Source organism: Ciconia boyciana, chromosome 18 (assembly GCF_034638445.1).
Source record: "Ciconia boyciana chromosome 18, ASM3463844v1, whole genome shotgun sequence".
Lineage (NCBI taxonomy): Eukaryota > Metazoa > Chordata > Aves > Ciconiiformes > Ciconiidae > Ciconia > Ciconia boyciana.
The window spans coordinates 2,900,064-2,921,305 of NC_132951.1; the positions used below are offsets into that span (position 1 = coordinate 2,900,064).

The 21,242-nt window shown below is 47.6% G+C and overlaps 2 protein-coding genes across 2 annotated transcripts; one reads left to right on the top strand and one right to left on the bottom strand.

Annotated features, from left to right (window-relative positions):
- Positions 1 to 100: 100 nt before the first annotated feature.
- LOC140661244 (protein CutA homolog) lies at positions 101 to 10,683 on the bottom strand. Its single transcript, XM_072883099.1, has 6 exons — positions 10,426 to 10,683; positions 7,770 to 7,918; positions 4,044 to 4,103; positions 2,729 to 2,774; positions 2,319 to 2,368; positions 101 to 1,766 (listed from the first exon to the last, which is right to left on the bottom strand). The coding sequence occupies exons 1-6, from the start codon at positions 10,504 to 10,506 to the stop codon at positions 1,664 to 1,666; spliced, it is 489 nt and encodes a 162-aa protein (XP_072739200.1). The 5' UTR covers positions 10,507 to 10,683; the 3' UTR covers positions 101 to 1,663.
- Positions 10,684 to 12,055: 1,372 nt separating this feature from the next.
- Positions 12,056 to 20,469, top strand: PSMD5 (proteasome 26S subunit, non-ATPase 5). The gene is made up of 10 exons (XM_072883098.1): positions 12,056 to 12,307; positions 12,510 to 12,654; positions 13,326 to 13,439; positions 13,897 to 14,025; positions 14,784 to 14,893; positions 15,332 to 15,474; positions 15,951 to 16,142; positions 16,976 to 17,085; positions 17,782 to 17,922; positions 18,432 to 20,469. Exons 1-10 carry the CDS (start codon positions 12,135 to 12,137, stop codon positions 18,687 to 18,689), a joined length of 1,515 nt encoding a protein of 504 aa, XP_072739199.1. The 5' UTR covers positions 12,056 to 12,134; the 3' UTR covers positions 18,690 to 20,469.
- Positions 20,470 to 21,242: the final 773 nt, after the last annotated feature.

Sequence of the window (21,242 nt, forward strand, 5' to 3'; positions counted from 1 at the left end):
GCGCCCGGTGCCTGCCACGATGCAGCCGGTGCTGCTGTGTTGTGCTCCCTGCCAGGGCGAGATGTGCCCCGGGCCGGAGAGATGCCGCCGCGAAGCATGGGAAGGGCAGAAGGATGGGAAGGGGCGAGTGTGGGTGGGGGACAGGGCCGCCCCTTGCAGTGAGGGGTTTTGTAGAGAGGGGCTGCCTTCACTCGCAGTCCTACTGACCGGTCCCCCACCCACTTAATCTTGGCCTAAAACTTGCACATGGCACAACGTAGCCCTGACAGGGCTAAACAAAGCTTTGCTTCGGGTGCGGTGCAGACCTGGCCTGGAGGTGCTGGTGCTCACTTCATGTGCTTTGTTCCTTTTTGCCAGACAACGTGCCTAGCTGGTGCCCTGTTTCTTTGGATTTAGCACTGAAAAGTTTCCTGCTCTCAGAGCCCAGACCATCTTCCCTCCTATCTTCTCTTTCCTGCACCTGTGAGCCTTCCCCGCACTACCTCTGATGGGGCCACGCGAGCCCGCGGGCACAGCTCTCGATACCTGCAAAGCGCCCTGCACTGCTTCTCCACGACCCCGAGACAAGCAGACCGGAGCCAGCAGAGCATCGCTCAGCATCGGGCTGGAGAGAGTCACTGCAAACCCACGACGGGCCCTTCCTCCTGCCCAGCTCACTGCGGATGCTGCGCCTGCAAACTGCAACAACACGTGAGCCTGCCCAGGTAAGAAACGCTCCTGTTTATTCCCTTCCCAGTCACATAAATAACTCGATATTGTTCCATAAGTTACATCCCATTAAACTATTAACATGAGCATCTTTTTACAAGGTTAAACTTGGCCCAGGTAGAAAGCCACCGTTCAGGCGTGGGTAGGGGATGCAGGGCTGGGGCTGTGCTGTCCCGCAGCCGGGCGATGCCCTGGTCCTGCTGGCACCTGGTTTCCCTGAACTGGCAGTGGATATTGCCCAGCTCAGCGCGGCTCTCCCTGGCTTCGCAGGGTCAGTGCATGCACTGCTCGTGGCTCCTGGTAAAAGCTTGCGGCATCTGCTCGAGTTTGGTGTTTTCTTGGATTTTGTACACTCGAACCAGCATGTTGCGTGACAGCAGGAGAGGGTGTGAGCTGGCACATCGCCGGGTGCCCGGCCACGTGCTGCTGCCTCCAGGCTGGGGAAGCAGGAGGCAGAGCGGGGCAAGATGCTGTGACAGCCGCTGTGGGGGAGCAGGGGGGCCAGGCAGGGTTTCAGGCGCGGCTGTGGGGACGCACGACGCTGGAGGGGCTGCTGGGGGCTGCCAGGCCATGGCTACCAGCTGGCACTTGCTGCTAGGAGCCTGAGACAGCCCCCAAATGCCTGAGACAGCCCCAAGTGTCCTGACACGAGTATCTCAGTGTATCCTCATCTGCGATGCCGCAACAGCCCTGGGTGCACGTAGCCCTTCCCCACTTTGGCCTCCGCCGTCTCTGGGCTGCTCGGTGCTCCCTGGAGCACAGGGTCAGGCCGAGGAGGGGATGTTTGGAGTGCAAACAAAATTCCCAATCCCAAGCTTCTGTGTTATAGCAAACCCGTGAAGATATAAGCTGCCTCCCCACGTGTGCATAACTCCTGCTTGCACAGGGAGACCGGCGCAGCTCGGCACGTTTCACCTGGTCTCCCCAAAAGCGAGGTGCTTTCTGCACTTTGCAGTCAGTCCCGTGGGACGCTTTCCTCTATCCATTTGAGGTAGAGAGGGTTTCCTTGGTCAATAGGCAGGCTGATGATTTCAGGAATTTCAAAGGGATGGATGGATCTAAAGTGGAAACAGACGCAGAGGAACAGTGTCACCGACGGCCCCGCGGCAGAACAGTCCCGCTCACAGGCGCAGGAAGCAGGGATCTCCGCTCCCAGCGGTGCGCGCCAGCCCTGCCCCACGCTCTCCGCTGACTTCAAAGCACCCACATCTTCTTTTTGCCACGTGAGAATTTTGCTTTGAGTTTGGGGTTTACCACAGCCAGCAGCTGACTGCCAGGGGCCCTGGCCCAAAGCTGGCTGCACTCACCACTCAGTGCTTGGGAAACGTGGGAAATCTGCCAGGAGGCAGCCGGGGAATAACCTGGGTTAGGAGAAGGAGAATCCCTCCTTGTACCCAGTATGGAGGGGCTGGTTGAAGCCCAGCAGTTGATATTCCCACCAATATTTTTTTTTGCTGATGCCATCCCTGTTTTTTTCTGGCTCACAAGGGGCACTTACACCCTCCCTGGGTGGGAATGGGCTCAAGGAACCTGACTCCCAAAGCCTGAGCATGAGATGGCAGCATACCTTGGATAGGAAACCCAGTGCTCCCACGGAGCCAGAGCCTCACCTGACGTAGTTGGACAATTCGCCTATTTTGGATGTCCTTGTTTTCACTAACTGTGGAGAGTAAAAAGCCAAAACAAAACAAAAACCAGGGGAGAAGTAAAAGGGACGGAGCAATTCTGCATGCACAGTTCCACCGCGCCCGTCCAGCACGGCTGGCACCCAGCAGTGCGACAGGGGTCCTTCCTGGGCTCTTTCCTGGGGGATGTCCCCTGTGGTGGCAGGATGAGGGGCTGAGCCGGGCTGTCACCCCCAGCCACCACTGCCATGCCTGCAGGCGGGTGCTCGGGGTCCCTGGGTACTGTCCCAAATCTCGGGCAGATTGGTGCCACCCTCCCCAAACCACCCCGCAGCCCCTTTTGGCTGGGGCTGTCTGGGACAAGGATTTTCATGACGTGGGGAATTGTCACTTACCAGCAGTATTTCAGTGGATTCTTCCAGTTCCCCTTTCCAGAAATACCTAGATTTAAAAGAAAAGCAGCATCAGCAAATACAGCTCTGCATGCAGCCATGCTGACTCCCCTGGGGGGTTTAGTTTCTCTGCTTGGTGCTCTCCGCACGTGGCCGTTCCTTTACAAAGTGGTGCTCAAGAAGCATCGCTGGCCCCAAAAGTCTGCTGTGCACGTGATTGAGCACCCTGGATTTACAGACCAGAGCCTCCTTCGCTGTGCCAGCCTCGAGAGAGCTGCCCAGGGGGACGGCAGGACAAAGGAGCTGGGACTGGGGTGGCCGTGGGGGACACTGTGGCGGTGGCCCCGCTCCAAGCAGGGCCGGGGGCCGGTGCCTGCGGGGACGGCGGCGTGGCTGCAGCTGGGAGGCTGAGCGCAGCAGCATCATGCTTTTTTCCTCTCTTTCCCTGCAGGAGAGGAGATGTACTTCTCGTGAGTCAGATATGACCTTTCAAAACATTTATCTTGACAGAAGGCCATCGTGATTTCATCTGCGCGCTGGGTTCCTGGGCGAGGAGGCATTTGGAGGAGTCACGGTGTCTCCTGAGCAAGGGCATGGAGGAGAAACCAGCTGGAGCAGGCAGGGCAGTGCATCAGCAACTTGGCTCTGGCCGTCGATGGCTCGTAGGGGGAACCAAGCGTAAGGGGAAGAAGGGTAGGACTGGGTTTGCCCTATCTCAGCAGCCTCGGCTGGGCTATGGGAGGGTCTGGGGGGATACACTGCGAGGAGCCCCTCCTGTGGGGGGGCTGCGACGTGGGGCCAGGCCAGGGTGCTCCTGCGAGCAAATGGCTGTTTTGGGGCTTTGCTCTTTAACCCCTCTAACAAGCGCAATGCCTTTGCGTGGATGGCTGAGGATACCTGCAGAGCACGGCTGGTTGTATTTCAAGGTCAAAGATACTGTTCTTCCTTCCTGAAAGTGCTGCTTAATATTGTAAAGGCCTTTTCTGGTCTCTATCTTAGCTTCTTTTTAGATCTTCTAAAAACCAGCGCTATGTCCTCAGGACCATAAATCACCCTGCTCTTTGCTAGATCTCCGTGTAGCTAAGTAACCAATAAATAAATGGTCCCCACTGGCAATCGGAGCATCTGCACTCCTTAATAAGCTTAGCGCACTTTGCACGGGTGAGGATCATCTCTACCATCTGCAACAACAAACAGACCCAGCAGCCTTCTGGAAACTGCCTCCTCTCCCTGGGGCCGCGGGGTGTCCATCTCCTCCTTCCCCTGCCGGGGAGCCCGGGTTCGCCTCCTCCGTTGGGGAATATTCAGCCCAACTTACAAGGCCAAGCTCTTTGGCAGGATGTTCACGTAGGCAGCCAGCTTCTTATCCATGATGGCCCTGGGTGAGACAGGAGCGGGAGTTAGTGCCTGTCCCCAGCTCGCTGCAGCTCAGTGCTTGCCCCCAGCCACGGGGACATTCCCTCGTGCTGCCCCTGACCGCCGGCGCCAGCTTTGACGTTGGAGATGGATGAGTTGGGGTTAATTATTACCATGGGAAAGCAGAGGCAAATGTGACCTCCAGCTGGAGCTGCTTCAGGTCCTCCTGGCACAGCTCTGGGACTGTCCCCGCCGTCCCCTCCGCCAAGCAGGAAAATTTGGTGTTGCTCCTGGCCCGGAGCAATGCACGGGACCTGTGCCTCACACGGTGCAAGGATCCTGCCCAGTGCCAACCCTGTGCCCCTCTTGCCGCACAGACACCAGGGCAGGGGCTGAGCCATGGGGCCGTGAGAACCAGGGCTGGGACAGACGCAAAGGGGTTTGTCTCCCAGTCATGTATTTATGCTGTCAAACTGTGTGTCTTCCTTGCATAGCAGACTAAATGTGGAGCTTGTTAAATTAACAACATCAAGGTTTTTCTACCCAAAACCTCCTAGAAATCCGAAGCCCAAATGAATTCCTTCCCTCAGGCTGTGCCTCCTTTAGTTGTGGGCTGATTTGTTATTGCAGAGCTGCTTGGGTCTGCCAGCAGAAGTGATATTTAAGTGATTAAAGAGCACTGAAGCAATCTCAGGGTGGATTTTTAGAAGAACTAGGTCAAATGTTGTGTTTTCTGACCACAGCAATGTCTGGGCCCTTCTCACGGAGATGGCAGCCCCGTCCCTCTTGCAGGCAGCTCTGTTAAAGGCGCTGCACTAGTGACTTCACCTTTGGTTTTCTTTAACACTGGTGTCGCCAGGCACTACTTTGCACCAAGTGCTTTGACAATGCGAACATTTAACTTCTAGATGACCTTGAACTGCAGTGAAGGCAGGAGTTATTAGATACTGGGAGGCCCGATTCAACAACCTGAAAAAATTAACCCTTAGTGAGCTAAAGAAAACCATTCCGATTAACTTCTGCTCCAATCTGAAATGCCCTCCAGGATGTTTCTGGCCCAGAGCAAGTTAAAAATTTATTGCCCTTGCATCCAGGGTATGGTACAGCCTGGAGGCGATTACAAAACGAACTGGCCAGTGTGCCCCCAAAGACGAGCAGAAGGAGCACAAGAAGTGCCTCCCCCACGGCAGCGACCTGAAGACACCCCGGTCAGGGTGCTAATGCGGAACTGCATCATGCATTGCAATCTGGCCTCTGACCCATAAGCCAGGCTCTTGTTTGAATGTGCGTAAGCTCCTTTGCACGTCTTTATTATCATCCCTGCTTTCTCTGTCTGTCTGTAGTTTATACCTCGCAACTACGAGTCCAAGGCAAAGGTGCTCTTGTGGGGCTGCACAGGCTCTGCTGTGGGGCAGGGAGGAATCGGGAGCAGCCGGGGCGCTGGGAGGAAAGCAGCCCTTCCCAACGATCCTACAACAGCTCACCACCCCAGCAGTGCACTGGAGAACCAGTGCCTGGACCCAGCTAACTCGTGGGATCAGGTTTAATGTTTAAGCACAGCAAGGCAACGGAGATGGACTTCTCTCTGCCGATGGCTCAGGGGAACCATGGCCTGAGAGGACAGCCATCCGAGGAGGCTCCGGGGTGTTTGCTCTCACCGTGTGTAGCCAGTTCGAGGCATTTAATGCTTGTAAAGCATCTTGAGTTAATCTGTAGGCCAACAAACTGCAGCAGCACAAGCGGAGATATCCCCGCTGTGTTTATCATGTCAGACACATGGCATGAATCATTTTGTTTTTGTTGCCTGCAACTTCCAAGTCACTTTAGCGGAGGAACCTTTTGATTTGGGTGAGTACCTTCTAATTGCTTCTGCTCTGTCCCAATAAACTGTGATCCTAACTGAGATCCTGAACTTTGTTCTAGCAAGCTGAGCGGAAACAAGCGGCCACTATGGGAATGAGAAACGTCGTAAGAAGCTGAACGTGATCTGTGGAAAAACGTCTGCATAATGCATGATATCTCTGGGTTGGGTATTTAATGTGTGTTTCTTTGTCCCTGCCTCACAACAGGATCTGAACTGACACAGATGAAATATTAATAAGCAGAAAAGCAAAGAAAATTACATGCACAAATCCAAGACACAACCAGAGGCTGAGAGGCTGCTTGGGTGTTAGCTAAGTTATGAGAGGTGCAATGGGCACACCATCCAGCCCAAAGGGGCCAGCTTCTCACAGCAGGCTCAGGGGAGAGACTAGATCTCCTGTGTGGACTTGGGCTTTCTTCTGAGGATTTTAAGTTAATAGTAATCCAGATAAACTGAGTTAGAACTGATGCAATGAACAAGCCAGATGCTGAATTCTACCTGCAGGTAATCTGCTTTCACAAACCCTCCACTCCTCTCCCTTAAAACCAGCAGAAAATTTCCTTGCAGTCTGAACCGTCAAAGTGAGTGCTCCACTGGGCAACATAAAAGAAGAATAAACATGACAGCACCAGGAAAATGGTGAGTGGGAGAATAAGTTGTAGAAGCCCTGTGTCATCCTCTGCAACCATGGCTTATTCATCCAAATTCCAAAACAAAGGAATAATTACTCCACCAGTAAAAACACAACCAAAGTACATATACCTCAGCAATGGGGAGTGATTTATTTCCTCTCCCTTCCCTGCAAGATAAGGCACAAAGAGTGGAAAACATTTGCAAAGCTGTTAAGATGAAGCATTTGCAGGAACTGAGGCTCTTTTCACCAGCCATGTACAGTTACTCCTTTTTTCAGAAGACATCAAGCCGTACAGATATTATTCTATTTGAATTTCTTAATACAGTTGCAGTATTTAAGGTGACACAAAATCCCTTTCAGTAGCCTGTCAGTTCCTGAACGACTGTTTGGGAACACTTTACAGAGGATGGGGAGAGTTTTTGGCAAGCAGCAGGGTAGCAGGGAAAACAGCACAGGAGGTGTTGCAGGAAACTTAATGGTCCATCATAAACATTTCCCCAGTCAACATGGTTTCAGTACTTTGAACAAACCATCTATTGAGTCAGGGACTGATGGATATGTGAAAAAAACTGCATGCAAAACATCATGCAAAGTATCTCATACATTAAAAGAGGAAAAAAAAAATCAAGGTAAAGCCTCATTCCCTGAAGTTTGTTTGGTGAGCAAAGCGCAGGCTTCCAGGCGGTACCTACAAGTGCCTGTTGCGTGTTTGCTGTGCACCACTTTTGTCTTTTATTTATTTTCATGGCAGTGTGCTGTGCTTCTTCCCTCTCCATAAACGCTTCTCTTGGAATTTATCGGTGTTGTTCCAGAGAAGAGGACTGTGGCAGATCAGAGAACATGGGGCTGGGGCTTAATCCATCTCAGGACCTAGAGATTTAGCGCCATGGCTTTAAAATGGGTCTTGAGAATGAAAGGCAGTGGAATAAATTGAGAATTGGCTTGATGTTACTGTGGCATTGACTTCAGAGGCAATTGTCAGCTTTCTTTAGAAAGCACAGCTCTTGATAAGTGGATATGTGATACAGAGAGAGAAAGAGGGACAGTGTAAGAGAAAAGGAGCACCATTCCGATAGAAGTGCAAAGTGCAGGGAAGTACAGCTCCTCTCGAGGGACAAGGAAAGGCTTTCTTTCACAAGAAGCTGCTTTCGAACAATTCAAGCAGACAAGCAGGGGAAGCATCTCCGTACCTTGCAATATCCTTGGCAATCTGCTCGTTGAGACAGTTGATGAAGGCAATGGAGTGGGTCCCAGAGATGTAGCTGCCGGTGACGGCAGAGTGCAGCTGAAGAGCGAGACTCCTCAGCACCGGGTACATCAGCAAAGACAGAGTCACCACCTAAAATGCAAAATATACGAGTGGTGTTAGGTGAAATATTGCATTTTGTAAAAGTAAGCATTTACATTATCTGTGGCTCAGGGGAAGTCTCCGGTCTTCTTTCGTTCAACATTACAGTAATGCTAGTTGTAATTTAAGTGAAAACATGCTCGTAGGGAGATTCCTTCCCCTCCGATGGGGCCAATCTAGTACTGTGCCAAGTGCTCGGGGCAGGAAAGGGTCAGTTTTTGAGGCTGTATCTGCCCAGAGGTGCCCAGACCCATGCTGCGGGAGGGCACACCCCAGACTAATGGGAGCTACAGACCCCACTGCACGGCCTCGGCAGCCAGGACTGGTTTTCCAAAGAAGAATAAGGAGGTAAGTCGCTGATAGTCTCTGTTAAAATACATCTCTTGCAAAAAGGGATGAGAAGGGAACCCCCAGGCGTGGCTCCCACATCAAGCACGTCTTCTTTCCTGCTGAGGACACATCCTGCAGCCATCCGTTGGCCGTGTGCCCGGGGGGAGGCATGTCCACCTCTCTGGGGAACGGTGGGGACCCTCTGCCTCCCTGGGGATGTGGGAAGGAGGAGAGCAGTGTGTCAGGTAGGGGTAGGGGTAGGGATCTGGCCGTGGGAAACAGATTTGGGCTGGAGCCTGATGTGGGACCGGAGCCACGGGAAGCCTGGGGTAATACAGTCTGGGCTGGGACCCGGAGCGCTTTCATCCTGCCCTGCCAGCCCGGGACGATTACTCTCTTCTACTGACAGATGTTGCGCAGCCCACCCAGGCTATGATACAGACTCGCATAGCAGGCAAGGGAGGATAAGACTTAAATGCAGGTTTTAAGTTCATTTCATCTTAATTATCTGATACTAACAGGACAGTGAAATGGGATCCTTTTAGGCACAGAAATCCTAATGGACACAGCCCAGGTCTCTAGGGCTGTCTGTGTCCTGCCGGGCTGCAGGAAACAATAATGCTTTCTCCGTGGCCTGGCAGGGCAGTGGCAACAAGTTGGTTTTGCCGTACATTAGGTGCTATTCCTGGCAAGCCCCTTAGCTGCTCTTTGTATTCACACGCCATAAACACAGTCACGTAAAAATATCTAATTATCTCAGCAGGGACGTTGCTGGACTAGCGAAGTTAATTTGGTGTGCTGAGTAATAGCCGAAGGATGGTGCCCGTACCCAGGGCTGCAGCGCTCGCCGTCTCTGCACAGCTGCTCTTCTCTTTGTCTTTTGTCTTGTTTTTGAAATAAACAGCATCTGGCCCTTATTCAACTACAGTGGTAAAAAAATGCTTATAAAAATAAGAATATATTCCTTTTTCCCTCTTATTTCCACCCGCCTTTGTCCTCTGAAAAACCTCCCATTACAGGGCCAATGTCAGAGGTTTGTTTTTTTTTTTAAAAAGATTGAATTAAAAAAAAATCTCTTGTCACCACAAAACCAGGGCTCCTTTCTGTTTGGAAAATGACTGATGTGCTATATTGGTTGTCTCCTCTTTTCCAATCCATTTGAGGAAATATTCTTTGTTATCACAAGGTTTCTCATAATAATTTTTAGAGCTTCTTTTGTGCTCTTTTTTTCCACTAAGCCATTTAACAAATATTATGCAACAAATCCCAGAAGCTACTCAGATAGTTACAAGCCAAACAGAGATATGCCAGTGTATCTATTTTTCCAGATTAGAATGTAATCATGCTCCCTGCTCAGGGAAAAAAGAAATCCGACCTGTTCAGCACGACAATCATTAATCTTCTTGGAGATGTATGTGCATGTGATTAGCAAATCCCCATGAATATTTGTGACTGAGTATTAGTACAAGAGTGACCACTCTCTTGGGTTTTTGGGTGTTTTTCCCCTTCTTTTTCTGAAAAGAAAGATAAAAGCCCCCTTTTTTTCTTTTCAGAATAATTGTATTTGCCAAGGGATGGTGCAAAAGTGAAGGAGTGAAACTTCAGGATTCCTACCTGATAAACCGAATAAACTCAGGACTGTCAAAATGTTAAAGTGAACAAAATTGAAAAACCTGCTGTGAGATTTTACGTATTTCACCGAAAAGCACTGACCAACAAAATGACAGTTGAGTTTAGAGAGACTGAGATTTCTGCAAGATTTGTTTTGGCTTTGGTGAACTAAAAAACAGCTTTAGGGTTTAAAATTACCACGTTAGGACTTTTTGCCTAGTTTTGATGAGATTCTGTAAAAATAAACCAAAACCAACCAAACACAACTTGTGGCAATCCCGAGTAGGCTGCGAGCTTCCTCAGCACAAATGGAAAAAAATTCCTAAGAAATTTGCTTTGCTCTCTGCAGAGACTGAGAATACATTCCTCCTGCATGATCTTTTTCTTTTTTTTCCTTTTTTTTTTTTTTTTTGCAGAGGTTCCCTTATAAAGGTATGGACAGAGGCATTTCCACGGCTGCCTGGGTTCGCACCCACGACGCTCCCCAGCGGGTCACCCGCGTCCCCCCATCCCAAGCACGAAGCCGGCCCTGGCAGCGCCGGAGGGCTCCCACTTACCAGCAGCAAGGTGCCACGGCCCGGCCGGGGCCAGCCCTGGGCAGCGGGCAGCAGCGGGCAGCGCTGGCTCAGCCACTCCATCTCCCCGGCCGGGCGAGAGGCTGTGTCCCCTCCGTCCCTCCACCTGCTCTGCCCCGAGCTGGGAAGGCTGCCTGGGAAGGCTGCCCGCAACGAGCACTAACTCCTCCTCCTCTTCCTCCCCGGCTGCCTGCGGGCTGGTACCCGCCTGTCTGCCCCAGCGCGGGGCTGAGGCGTGGGCCCGCGGGCCAGCATGGCGTCCCCACGGCTCTCCTGCCTCCCCACGGACCCTTCCCTGCCCTCCCCTGCCGCCCCCAGCCCTTCCATCCAGCCTCGCTGCCCGCCTGCACAGCCAGCTGCCCGACCCGCAGGGCTCGGAGGATAGATGCCGGGGCCCGGCACCCCCAGAAGCGGGGTCAAGGCCATCGCAGGGACAAATACTCCCCGTCACATCGATGCCGTTACCAAAGCCGTCTGCACCAACACCTGCCGGAGAAATCCCTCCCTCCAGCCTAAGCACGGAGCCCGCTCCCTCCCAGAGCCGCCTCAGGTGCTCCGAGACGCTTGCCGATGCCGTTTGGCACTTTTGCTTTCATTTTCCCATCTATAAAATCGTTTTTTTTCCTCAGATTTAATATTGTTGGGGCTCTGTACTCTTTGGATAGATACTAGAAAGCTGGTAAGTCTTGTGTTGTTTGGGCCTAAAATGCTAAGCAATCCAGTGCAGAGGAACAGCGAGCTCCGTTCTGTCTCCACTAACTTTATTACGTTACTGTCAGTTCTCATAAGCTATTAGGAAAACATATCCATCGTCAGCCCGTGGAGCACAGCTCTTCTGGTGCAGCGGCCCGAGCCTGGGTTTAGACTAAAGCCTCTGACGGCTGAACCGTCCTGGCAGGCATCGGCGGGCAGGGGCTGGAAGGAGCCGAAGACGCGCTGCCTGCTTGGAGACCGCGGGAGGTGTGAAATACCCCCAAGCTCCGCAGCACGGTGACAGCCATGTGTTTGCTACACTCAATCGTCTCCCCTGTTGTCCGTGGGCTGAAAAAATGGTGTTTTCTTCTGCTGGTGTGAAGCGAACCCCCCGTTTTCTTGCGGTGCGGCCCACCGTGAAGCGGCTGAGCTGTCCCATCGCCATGAGCAGGGACGAGGTGCGGCACGGGGGGGGGGGGGGGGGTCCCGGCACTGCAGCCCCCTCCCCAGCCAGCGGGACCGGCCCCGGGCTGCAGCTCTGCCACCTCAGCATCTCCAGGCTGAACTTCCACGTCCCCACCTCGCGGGTGTGACACCGCTCCGTCCCTCCGGGCCCGCCGCACGTTTGGCCCTGGAGGGGCCCGTTCTCCACAGCCCGGGGAGCGCCACCGCCTGCCAGCGCTGCCGCGGCCGGCTCCGGGCGCAGACGGGACGGCGGCCCCGCTCCTTCCCGCCCCGCCCGCGGCTGCGCTCCTGTGAGGCGGGAAGGAGCGCACCCCCCCCCGCGTCCCCTCCCCGCGCCGCAGCGGCCCCACCCCGCTCTAGCACCGCCCCTCGCGCTCCTGTCCAATCAGACCGCGAGTCGGGCGGAGCCACGAGGGGGCGGGGCGCGCCCGCCATTTTGTTTACGGCGCGGCGGACGCGAAAGAGGCCCCTGGCGACGGCGCGGCGGTTGCTAGGGGCGGCGGGCTCTCGCGAGGCTTTCCGGCGGCGCCAAGATGGCGGAGGCGGTGGTGGAGCTGCTGGAGCGGGCGGCTCGGCGGGAGGCGCCGCTGGAGGAGCTGCGGGCCCTGCGGCTCGCCGTGCAGGCCGTGCCGCCCGCAGCCCTCCGCGCCCGCCTCAGCGACGACCACCTGGGAGCGCTCTTCGCCCTCCTCAGCGTCAATGACCGGTGAGTGGCGGCCCGGCCCCGCGGGCCTGAGTCGGCTCGGCCGCCTCCCCTCTCCCTTTCCCCCGGAGCACGGTGGGTCCTGCTGCTACCCCGTCTGCTTGCCTGCCCTCCTTCAGAGTGGGGGCTGGCACAGCTGAGGATCTGGGAGCATGCGGTAGCGTCCCCCTCCTGAAGGGCTTGGGTTTGTCTCTGTCCCGCCCAGGGAGCAGGTGTCCGCGTGTGTTTCCATCCTGGAGAGGCTCCTGCAGGCCCTGGACCCGGTCTATGTGATCCAGAACCTCAGAGAAGAGCTTCAGAAAGGGCTTTTCCACCCCGACGACTCCGTGAAAATCCTCACCATATCTCAGGTACAGGGGTTTCCTCCAGGAGGAGGGGACAGAGCTCTGTCTTGAACCAGGCTGGGTTAGTCCTAACCTGTTACTGCTGTTTCATGTCCTAATTTGTGACAAAAGCACTACATCAAGTGTTATCTGCAGGAATTGTGCTCTTACATGCTCATGCAATTTTGGATAAATACTGTGCAATGTGTGGGTATATAATGCTTTATGATGTGTCCATTAAACATGATATATAAAACTATGTCTTGACAGAAGTAACTTGTAAATGAATCTTCTGTCACATGTTCTGGACAAAGCTTTCTAAGCCAGTACTGACAGCAGGTGCCGTAAGAATTAAGTGCAGCAACATTTTGATATTCAGGATACTTTGAACAATATTGTGGAAACACGGAAGAGGAATAGGCTGTAGTAACTTGACACTTGTTGCATTAATTTAAAAGAATAGAATGGTGGAACATTGTAGTTTGGAATGGACTTCTAGAGGTTTCAGGTCCAGCCCCCAGCTAAAAGGGGGGCCAGCTTGCAGCAGGCTGCTCAGGGTATTGTCCAGCTGAGTTTTGAGTATCTCCAAAAATGGTGATTCTGTCTATCTGGGTAGCTGTTCCAGTGCTTGAATGTCCTTATAATGGAAAAAGTTTGTTTTAATGTTATTTTCTATAATTACTTAATCATGTCTTTAGGTTGGGAGGATCGTTGAAAATTCAGATGCTGTTACAGAAATTCTAAACAGTCCTGAACTATTACGGCAAATAATAAATTGCATCGGTGGAGAGAAAATAGCAGTGGCTAAAGAGGTAAGCATTGCTTTATTTTTTTCTTCCTCTACGAACTGATGTAGACATTGCACAGAACACTTTTTCTGCTGTGTCTGAGATGATAGCCTCTGCTTTTCTTTGAAGAAAAGAGAGCTTATGTTGCTTGAAAGATGTTATAAGCATGTAGGTGCCCTAAGCCCAGAAGTTACTTAGATGTGATGGAGAATTTACCTAGAACTCTTATCTTCCAGTAGCTGTTTATGCCAAAGTGAACTCATAGATCTGAATTTAATGCCAGAGATGTGGATCACAGTAACCATAACTAGCTCTTGTCAACGATACAGTAATTCTCACTGAAAAGTGAATCACAATTAAAATTTTAGATGTGTAACACGATTTTAATATGTTAGTAAAGAACAGTGAAACTAAGTCAGATCATCTTGGATTTTCTTCTCTTTGTGTTTTGCTTATACTAAGTTGCTGTTTTTGTTTCCAGGCCATCAAATCTCTCTCAAGAATAGCACAGACGCAAGATGGCTTAGAGGCTTTATTCGTGAGCAGTTTGCTGAGTGACTTGAAAAATGTCATGGCAACAAGTGATATTGTTCGATACAGAGTATATGAGGTAGGGATGCCATCAATGTTAGCGTTTGAATGACATGATACTGCAGTTCTCTTGGACTGTAGTTCTGAATTAGTCTGGATTTTATGGCTCACTTTTAAATTAGTATTCATCACTGCTTTACAAACTTTTCTTCATGTCTACATTTTGTCAAGACTAGAAAGGAGTAGGAAGAGTACAGCAGTGTTGGCCCTCAAATAATGTCTTCACTTCTCTTTCTCAGTTTATGATACAAAAGTGTGAAGCACTGTTTACATCTTTTATTTTCTAACTTGTGGTGCCTAGGGCATTGGACGGGCTACACAGAGTTATTAAAGATACAATAAAATGTTTGCTTCTCTGAAAGTAAAAGTAAAATAGCTGCTGTAGTCTCTTAACCTTTGGATGTGAAGTGCTGTTGAAACTTCTGGAGGGGGGAAGAGACCGAGAGATGCCAAGTGTGTCAGCCTAGATACATATGGCAAAGGAGAAACCGTACAATTTAGCTGTTCTAGAGCTTAATGGGGATAGCAGTGTTGGTCCTCTGAAGAAAAGATGACTGTGAATAGAAATCAAATGCATATGCTATATAAACTTGGAACTCCTTATGAGCTTGTTTCAGGCAAACGTTTAGGTTAATTATGAAAACATCATGAAATTCTGTATTTAATATGTATAGGGTTATCAGCATTATAAGACGTATTTGACCATTACTGTGAATTGTTATAATTATAATGTTTTTATAAACAATCCTTTTTTTTTTCCCCTGTGCTTTTATTTAGTTAATTGTTGAGATTTCTTCGGTGTCAGCAGATTCGCTAAATTACTGTGCAAACAGTGGATTAATATCAGAGTTAATTGGAGAGCTGACTGGAGATGATGTGCTGGTCAGGTATGTAGGTAGTGAGTTTGCCAGTGAGATTTCCCCCATTGTTAAAACTCTGATGTTCAGTCTTAAAATAGCACTCTTTAAACACATTTGTGTGTGTTTCGCATGAAACCCTTTTCAGGAAAACACTTTATCTGCCTCTTCTTAAACAGCCTTGAGTGTAAAATACTGTATACTTAAATTTGAGAACCAAGATGAAGTTTCCCCAGTATGCTGTGATAATTGTAATGCTGGGCTGCAATATAAACACTTTAGAATTCTTTCCAACTATACACCTAAAGTAAGATAGCTGAGTAAGCACTGGACAGTCAGGGTAGTTTGCTTTTCTTTGTTCGTTTGTTTGGATTTTGTCTTAAGGGTAGAAAGCCTGTTTTTCTTAATCACAAAGTACTTAAAAAAACCCATTTGAAATAGGCCAAAATAACTGTTTGTGTGTTACAGAGCTACATGTATAGAGATGGTGACCTCACTGGCCCATACTCCACATGGGCGTCAGTATCTTGCTCAACAAGGAATTATCGATAAAATTTCAAACATCATCGTTGGTGCAGAGTCTGATCCTTTCTCGGGCTTCTATTTACCAGGTTACATCATGCATTTCTTGTTTCCAGTGTTTACTGCTTGCTTTTATTAACGAGTTAAATTGAGAGGACTATTAAGCCTCTCTTTTGAAAGCTCATGTGAATTTTTTTAATATTAGAACATATATGTGGATGCATACAAAAAATGCTGAAGAACAGTAACACATGAGTAGTATTACTCATTAACAGTGGTAGCACAGGTGAGATCTGGAGAGACTGTACTATACGTTTGAAGTTTGTGTTATTGTAGCCTTTTTTTTTATGAATTCAAGAAGACGGCAGTTACAGCATGAATTAAGTAACTTCCAAAATACTGGCTTAGTTCTGTCCTTACTGTGATGCCTTTCACAAACAATATTCAGACTTAATAACACTAGTTTAGCAGTGAAACAATCTTATGTTAACGTATATTTAATTTTGACATTGCTAAAGTTATTGTTCCTCCACTCTGAATGCTTTTTTTTGTTCTGTTCTCTCAGGATTTGTTAAATTTTTTGGAAATCTGGCTGTTGTAGACAGTCCACAGCAGATCTGTGAACGATACCCTGTCTTTATGGAAAAGGTCTTTGAAATGGCAGAAAGTCATGATCCGACCATGATTGGAGTGGCTGTGGACACACTAGGAATCCTGGGATCAAATGTGGAAGGCAAACAGGTTTTACAGAAAACTAGTTAGTATCATTTTTTTTCTTTAATAAAACTTTCTCAGTATGTCATACAAGAGTGAATTGGTTTAGTGTAATAGAGAAAGGAATTGAAAAATTTATTTTTTTAATCTAATAATCAAGGGTGTCTGAATAGCTGTGCTCTAGCAGGTAAGGTGTGTTTTGACTGTCTTGCCAAGCATGGCAGTGTGAAATGCCTGGCAGCTGGAGTTCTGGTATCGCAAGTGTGATTCAAATTATTCTTTTCTAGTGAGCTGCATCATACTAATTGTCAGTAGTTGTGTTTCTTTTAGATTTCTTTGTTTCTACTGATGTCATGACCTTCTCACCAGGATTAGAAAAATATGAACTATCATGTAATGATGCTTTCTCTAAAGACTGCATTGTTTCTATTAATATAAAGCTGTTCAGAGGATTCAAAGTAGGTGCTAGACTTCTTGCTGCTAGTCCAAACTTTGCTTTTAAGTGAAAATCTGTATTAGCAGGTAGCTATTGGAGTGTTGTAGAATGGGATAGCAGATTTCTAATTACAAGTCTACTAGGGTCCACACTTCCCAAGTAACTCGATTAGCTGTGACACATAACTTCCTTTTTGGAAATGTTTGTGTAGTCTGGAGAATTAACATAAAAGCTTTGGATTTGTCTATCTTAGATCCCTATGAAGTAAAGATAATCTTACATTGCTTTTATTATAGTAGATCAAGACGTTGTCTTTCTCAGGTTTAATGTACAACACTCTTTCTACCAGTTAATGTAGTGTATGTGACTGACAGGTAACTTTGTACTCCTGTAGAGGTCTACCTGGATTAATTAAAAGCACTTTGTTTTTATTTTCAAAGGAAGTAGATTTCAAAATCTGTTAAACAGAATAGGGCACCAGGCAAAGAATGCCCCCACGGAGTTACGACTTCGATGCTTGGATGCAATTTCATCTCTTCTTTACTTGCCTGTAAGTCTGTGGTTTGGTTTGTTGTTGGTTGTTTGGTTTTGTTTGTTTGGTTTTTTTGTTTGTTTGTTTGTTTTTAAATCTACAACAATAAAGTTATTGTGCATCTGACTAATTGTGTGAAGACCTTTTGCAGCATCTAGTTTAGGTAGAAGTGGTAGCTTTCTAGTATTCTGAGTCATTAACTTTACTGTTTTGAAATTTCCTGATTTATTTGTTTGCTTGAAGTTTGAGTTTGTAAGAAGCCAGGTGTTCTGAAATATGTTTCTAAAACATGAAGTCAAGATAGCATTGACAAGGGAATGAGAGTAAACAGTTTAATATTCTTTGCTTTAAAGGGATAGTGGCAAACTGCTCTATCCCTTTGTATGTTCTTTAGATCCAGTGATCTTGTTTTTGATATTGTAGCTCTAAATGAACGAGTAAGCCATTTTCATTTGTCTTGCAGGACTGCACTGAGCACAGCACTTATCTTGTGTATCAAAATCAATTTATTTAAATCTGTCCTCCAAGCTAAATGAAATATAGAAGGCCATTTCTTCATTCATGAAAATACAGTTAGAAACTTAAACTATTTCAGTTTAATCTGCTGGTGGTTTGTTTTAAAGAGCTTCCTTAACTATTGAACATATCCTCAAAACTTGAAAGCTTTTCATAATCCTAATCAAACTCTTTCATTTTTGTACATGGTGCGTGTAGCCAGAGCAGCAGACAGAAGACCTTTTAAGAATGACTGAATCATGGTTCACATCCTTGTCTAGCCAGCCGTTGGAACTCTTCAGGAGCATCAGTACTCAGCCATTCCCTGATCTCCACTGTGGGGCTTTACGGGTATTTACTGTAAGTGCTTTTTGTTTTTAAAGATCAGGTAGTGAATTGTATTGCCATTCGGTCTTAGATTTTTTTTTTTTCTAAGTGAATGCCACAAACTTCTTGTTGAAGCCCTAAGTGGTCAGAAATAAGGCCTTTTTCATTGTGCCCCGCTTGCATTCACCATTTAAATAATGCAGCAGACATGTCATGTCTGTAATGCGTATTTTCTTATAAATTGGAGAGGGGGGGAAAAAAAAGCAGCAGCTATGCTCTAGGGTGCTGCTTTGATATCGGAGGCACTGCTGTGATAATTCACTTAAAACTTTAAAGGTAAGCACTGAGCTGTACTTGTTTTCCAGTGTTAAACCCTGCTGCTTGATTTGAGTGATGGTTGTGTAACTACAGAGTAGAATGAATATCCCACTTCATTTTTTCTGTTCCTTGGCTATTTGCATAACAGCCTGCTGTGTAACTGGGTTTTGGGTTTTTAAAATGAGGAGTTTCACCCTCCCCCCCTCTTTTGTCTTCATGTTTAGGCTATTGCAAATCAACCATGGGCCCAGAAGTTGATGTTTGACAGTCCAGGATTTGTGGAGTACATTGTAGACAGATCTGTGGAGCCTGACAAAGCTTCGAAGGATGCCAAATACGAACTGGTTAAGGCCCTCGTAAACTCTAAAACAATCGCGGAAATCTTTGGCAATCAGTATTACTTGAGGCTTAGGGCTTACTTGCGTGAAGGCCCGTATTATGTTAAGGCAGTTTCTACTACAGCCGTGGAAGGAGCAGAATAATGTCAGTGATGTCTTGGTTCCCCTTCTTGCAAACCACGTTACTGAAATAGGTGTTAAGATATAAGGTGTAAAGACTCCCCACACTGGAATCTCTTTAGATGTCTCTTTAAAGGAATGTGGAGCACTTTGACTCTATTTGAAATGAGAGTCATGAGAGCAAATCAAAACCTATAGGGCACAGCATATTTTTCCATAGAATGTCACGGCAAAAGTTCTCTGTGTACTGTCGTGAGACAAGTAACCAAGGTAAGCACTCTGTCAACTTCTGACTGTGTTTTATTTTGCAGAAATTATCAGTATTTAGTTAAACTGTTCTTGGGTTTGGAATTCCTATTGTGTTTTCTCAGTAGATCACAGTTCAGTTAAAAAAAAAAAACAACCCACCAAAACACCTCGAGGTTTGTAACCTCAGATGCTGCCATAGTTTCTCTCTTTTTTTTTTTTTAATTTTTTTTATATCTGCCGAGCTTGGCACTTGCATGGAACATACTCTTTTAGCCAGTCATATTCTGTCAGAAACCCTGTTGGTAAGAATAAGCTAGTAACGTTCTGCCCACATGAGGGAGTACCAAGTGGATTCTCCTGTTTTCAACTTGCTGGATGTAAGTCTTGCTTGAATAAATAATCCTAAATATAGTTTACATTTTATGCTGAAAATGAAAAAAGCTTTTAGCCCTTTTAAAAACAAATAAATGCACGCTATAGTGTATAAAACCAAATTGGGAGCTTTGTCTCCCTTGTTGACTGCGACTTTGTATGGCAGCTCTGTTTACTTGCTCAACAGGAGCATGAGCGATAGCACTACAAGTCTACTTCAGAACCAAATCTTAAATTGTTTACACTATTTTTAACAGATAAATTTTTTTAATTTTAAGTGTTATTTAAAAAAAAATGTAGGATTTTAGTTGCCTGCGTTAGAATAAAAGGTGTAAGAAGATAAAGCTTTCATGTTTAAGGGCAAGAACTGAATCGGGAATATGGAAATGGAGTACCTTACGAAGTCGCGTGTCTTCCTCTGAAGACGGTCAGCTAGCTGCGGATGAGATGCAAGACTAGCTGGATGCTCTAGTGACATGTGATGTGTTTTTGTCCATAAAACAGAGGCCACAATGTACTTGATACAAAAGGCTTATATTATTTTTGTTGAGGACGTAAGAATCAAATCTGAGGAATAGGTGGGAGGAGTGTAATAAAACATGAAATTACTACTTTGGGGCTTATTTTAGTAGTGTGCCAAGTTGGGTATACCTCTATGGAAAGTACTCGCTCCGCGTCCCCACTCTGCCAGGTGAAGCAGGATGATCCAGTCACACAGTAACTCTTTTCTTGCTTGTAGTAGCTTTGAGCTGCAGCACAGGTGGTGGTATTGCCTGCCAAAAATTGCTGGCAAGGAGTCAAAGTGGACTCAGGAGCAGGGTAGGTGGGGAAGATCCCTTACTGTTTAATAAGCTATCTGAATGCAGGTGATCTCCCTTGTTGCTTATGACCTAATATGTGCAAAAGTTGTCATCCAACATTACACTACTGCTGATGCTTTGATCCTAGATGTGCATAATAAACATCTGCTAGTGAGAAATGCAGTACACAGTGTCTCATTTGTGAACGGAGAGAGCACAGAAGCTTCACGAATTCTGCATCCTGAAAAAAACCACGAAAGCACTGAAAAGGAAATGAAAACGAGTATAGAAGTCCTTAGTTTGTGCTTGGATTGGACAGTTCAGCTTTGTTATTTTAGGTGGCTTTGTGCGCTGGTAGCTCTGTATGAGCCGTATACTAAAATCTCAGTAAAAGAAATCAATATATAAACCTTTTCTGCAATTCATGAGTCTCTTCCGTGTGTGTTTTCAGCTGTTGCTTTTGAAGGCTACTCTGTGTGCTAAGTGTTTAGCATCTGCTTTGCATGGTACATTTGCCAAATACAATATTTTAGAATACACAGAGATGCCAAACGAGGGGAATTTTTATATATGCACATATGCTTTATTTTGTTAAGCTTTGAGCTCAACATTCCGATTAATTGATCAGACGGTTACCCCTTATTATTCATGTGTAGTTCCCTACCCATCCTGTATATTGCCATTCGGTTGACGTGTTGCTGCTGGTGTATCTTATATACAAGGGAAAAATTGAAGCTTATTGTCCCCGTCCTCCCCCCAAGGTAACAGGTGGAGATAATTGAGGAAAAAGCAGAAATGGAATGATGGAGAATGAGAATTGAGGTAACATGCTAAACTTGGTGAACTTGGCTTAAGGAAAAAAAAACACAAACAAAACAACAACAGCAACAACAAAAAAAACCCCAAACCAAAGCTCATCGTTTGACCCTGGTTAACAAGCAGCATAACTTGGTACTTAAGAATTGTGGATCCTTCGGAGCACGCCTCCAGGTCCTTCAGTCGCAGCGGGAAGAGTGAACGGTGCCCTCGGAGGTGGGTGCGTGTCTCTTCCCATGTGTCTGTCGCAATTGTAGAACGCATCTGTCCAGCTAGTCTTTCTACTGCTGAAAGAGCTGATCTGGAAGAGTTAATCTGAGGGATGCAGCCGTAGGTGGGG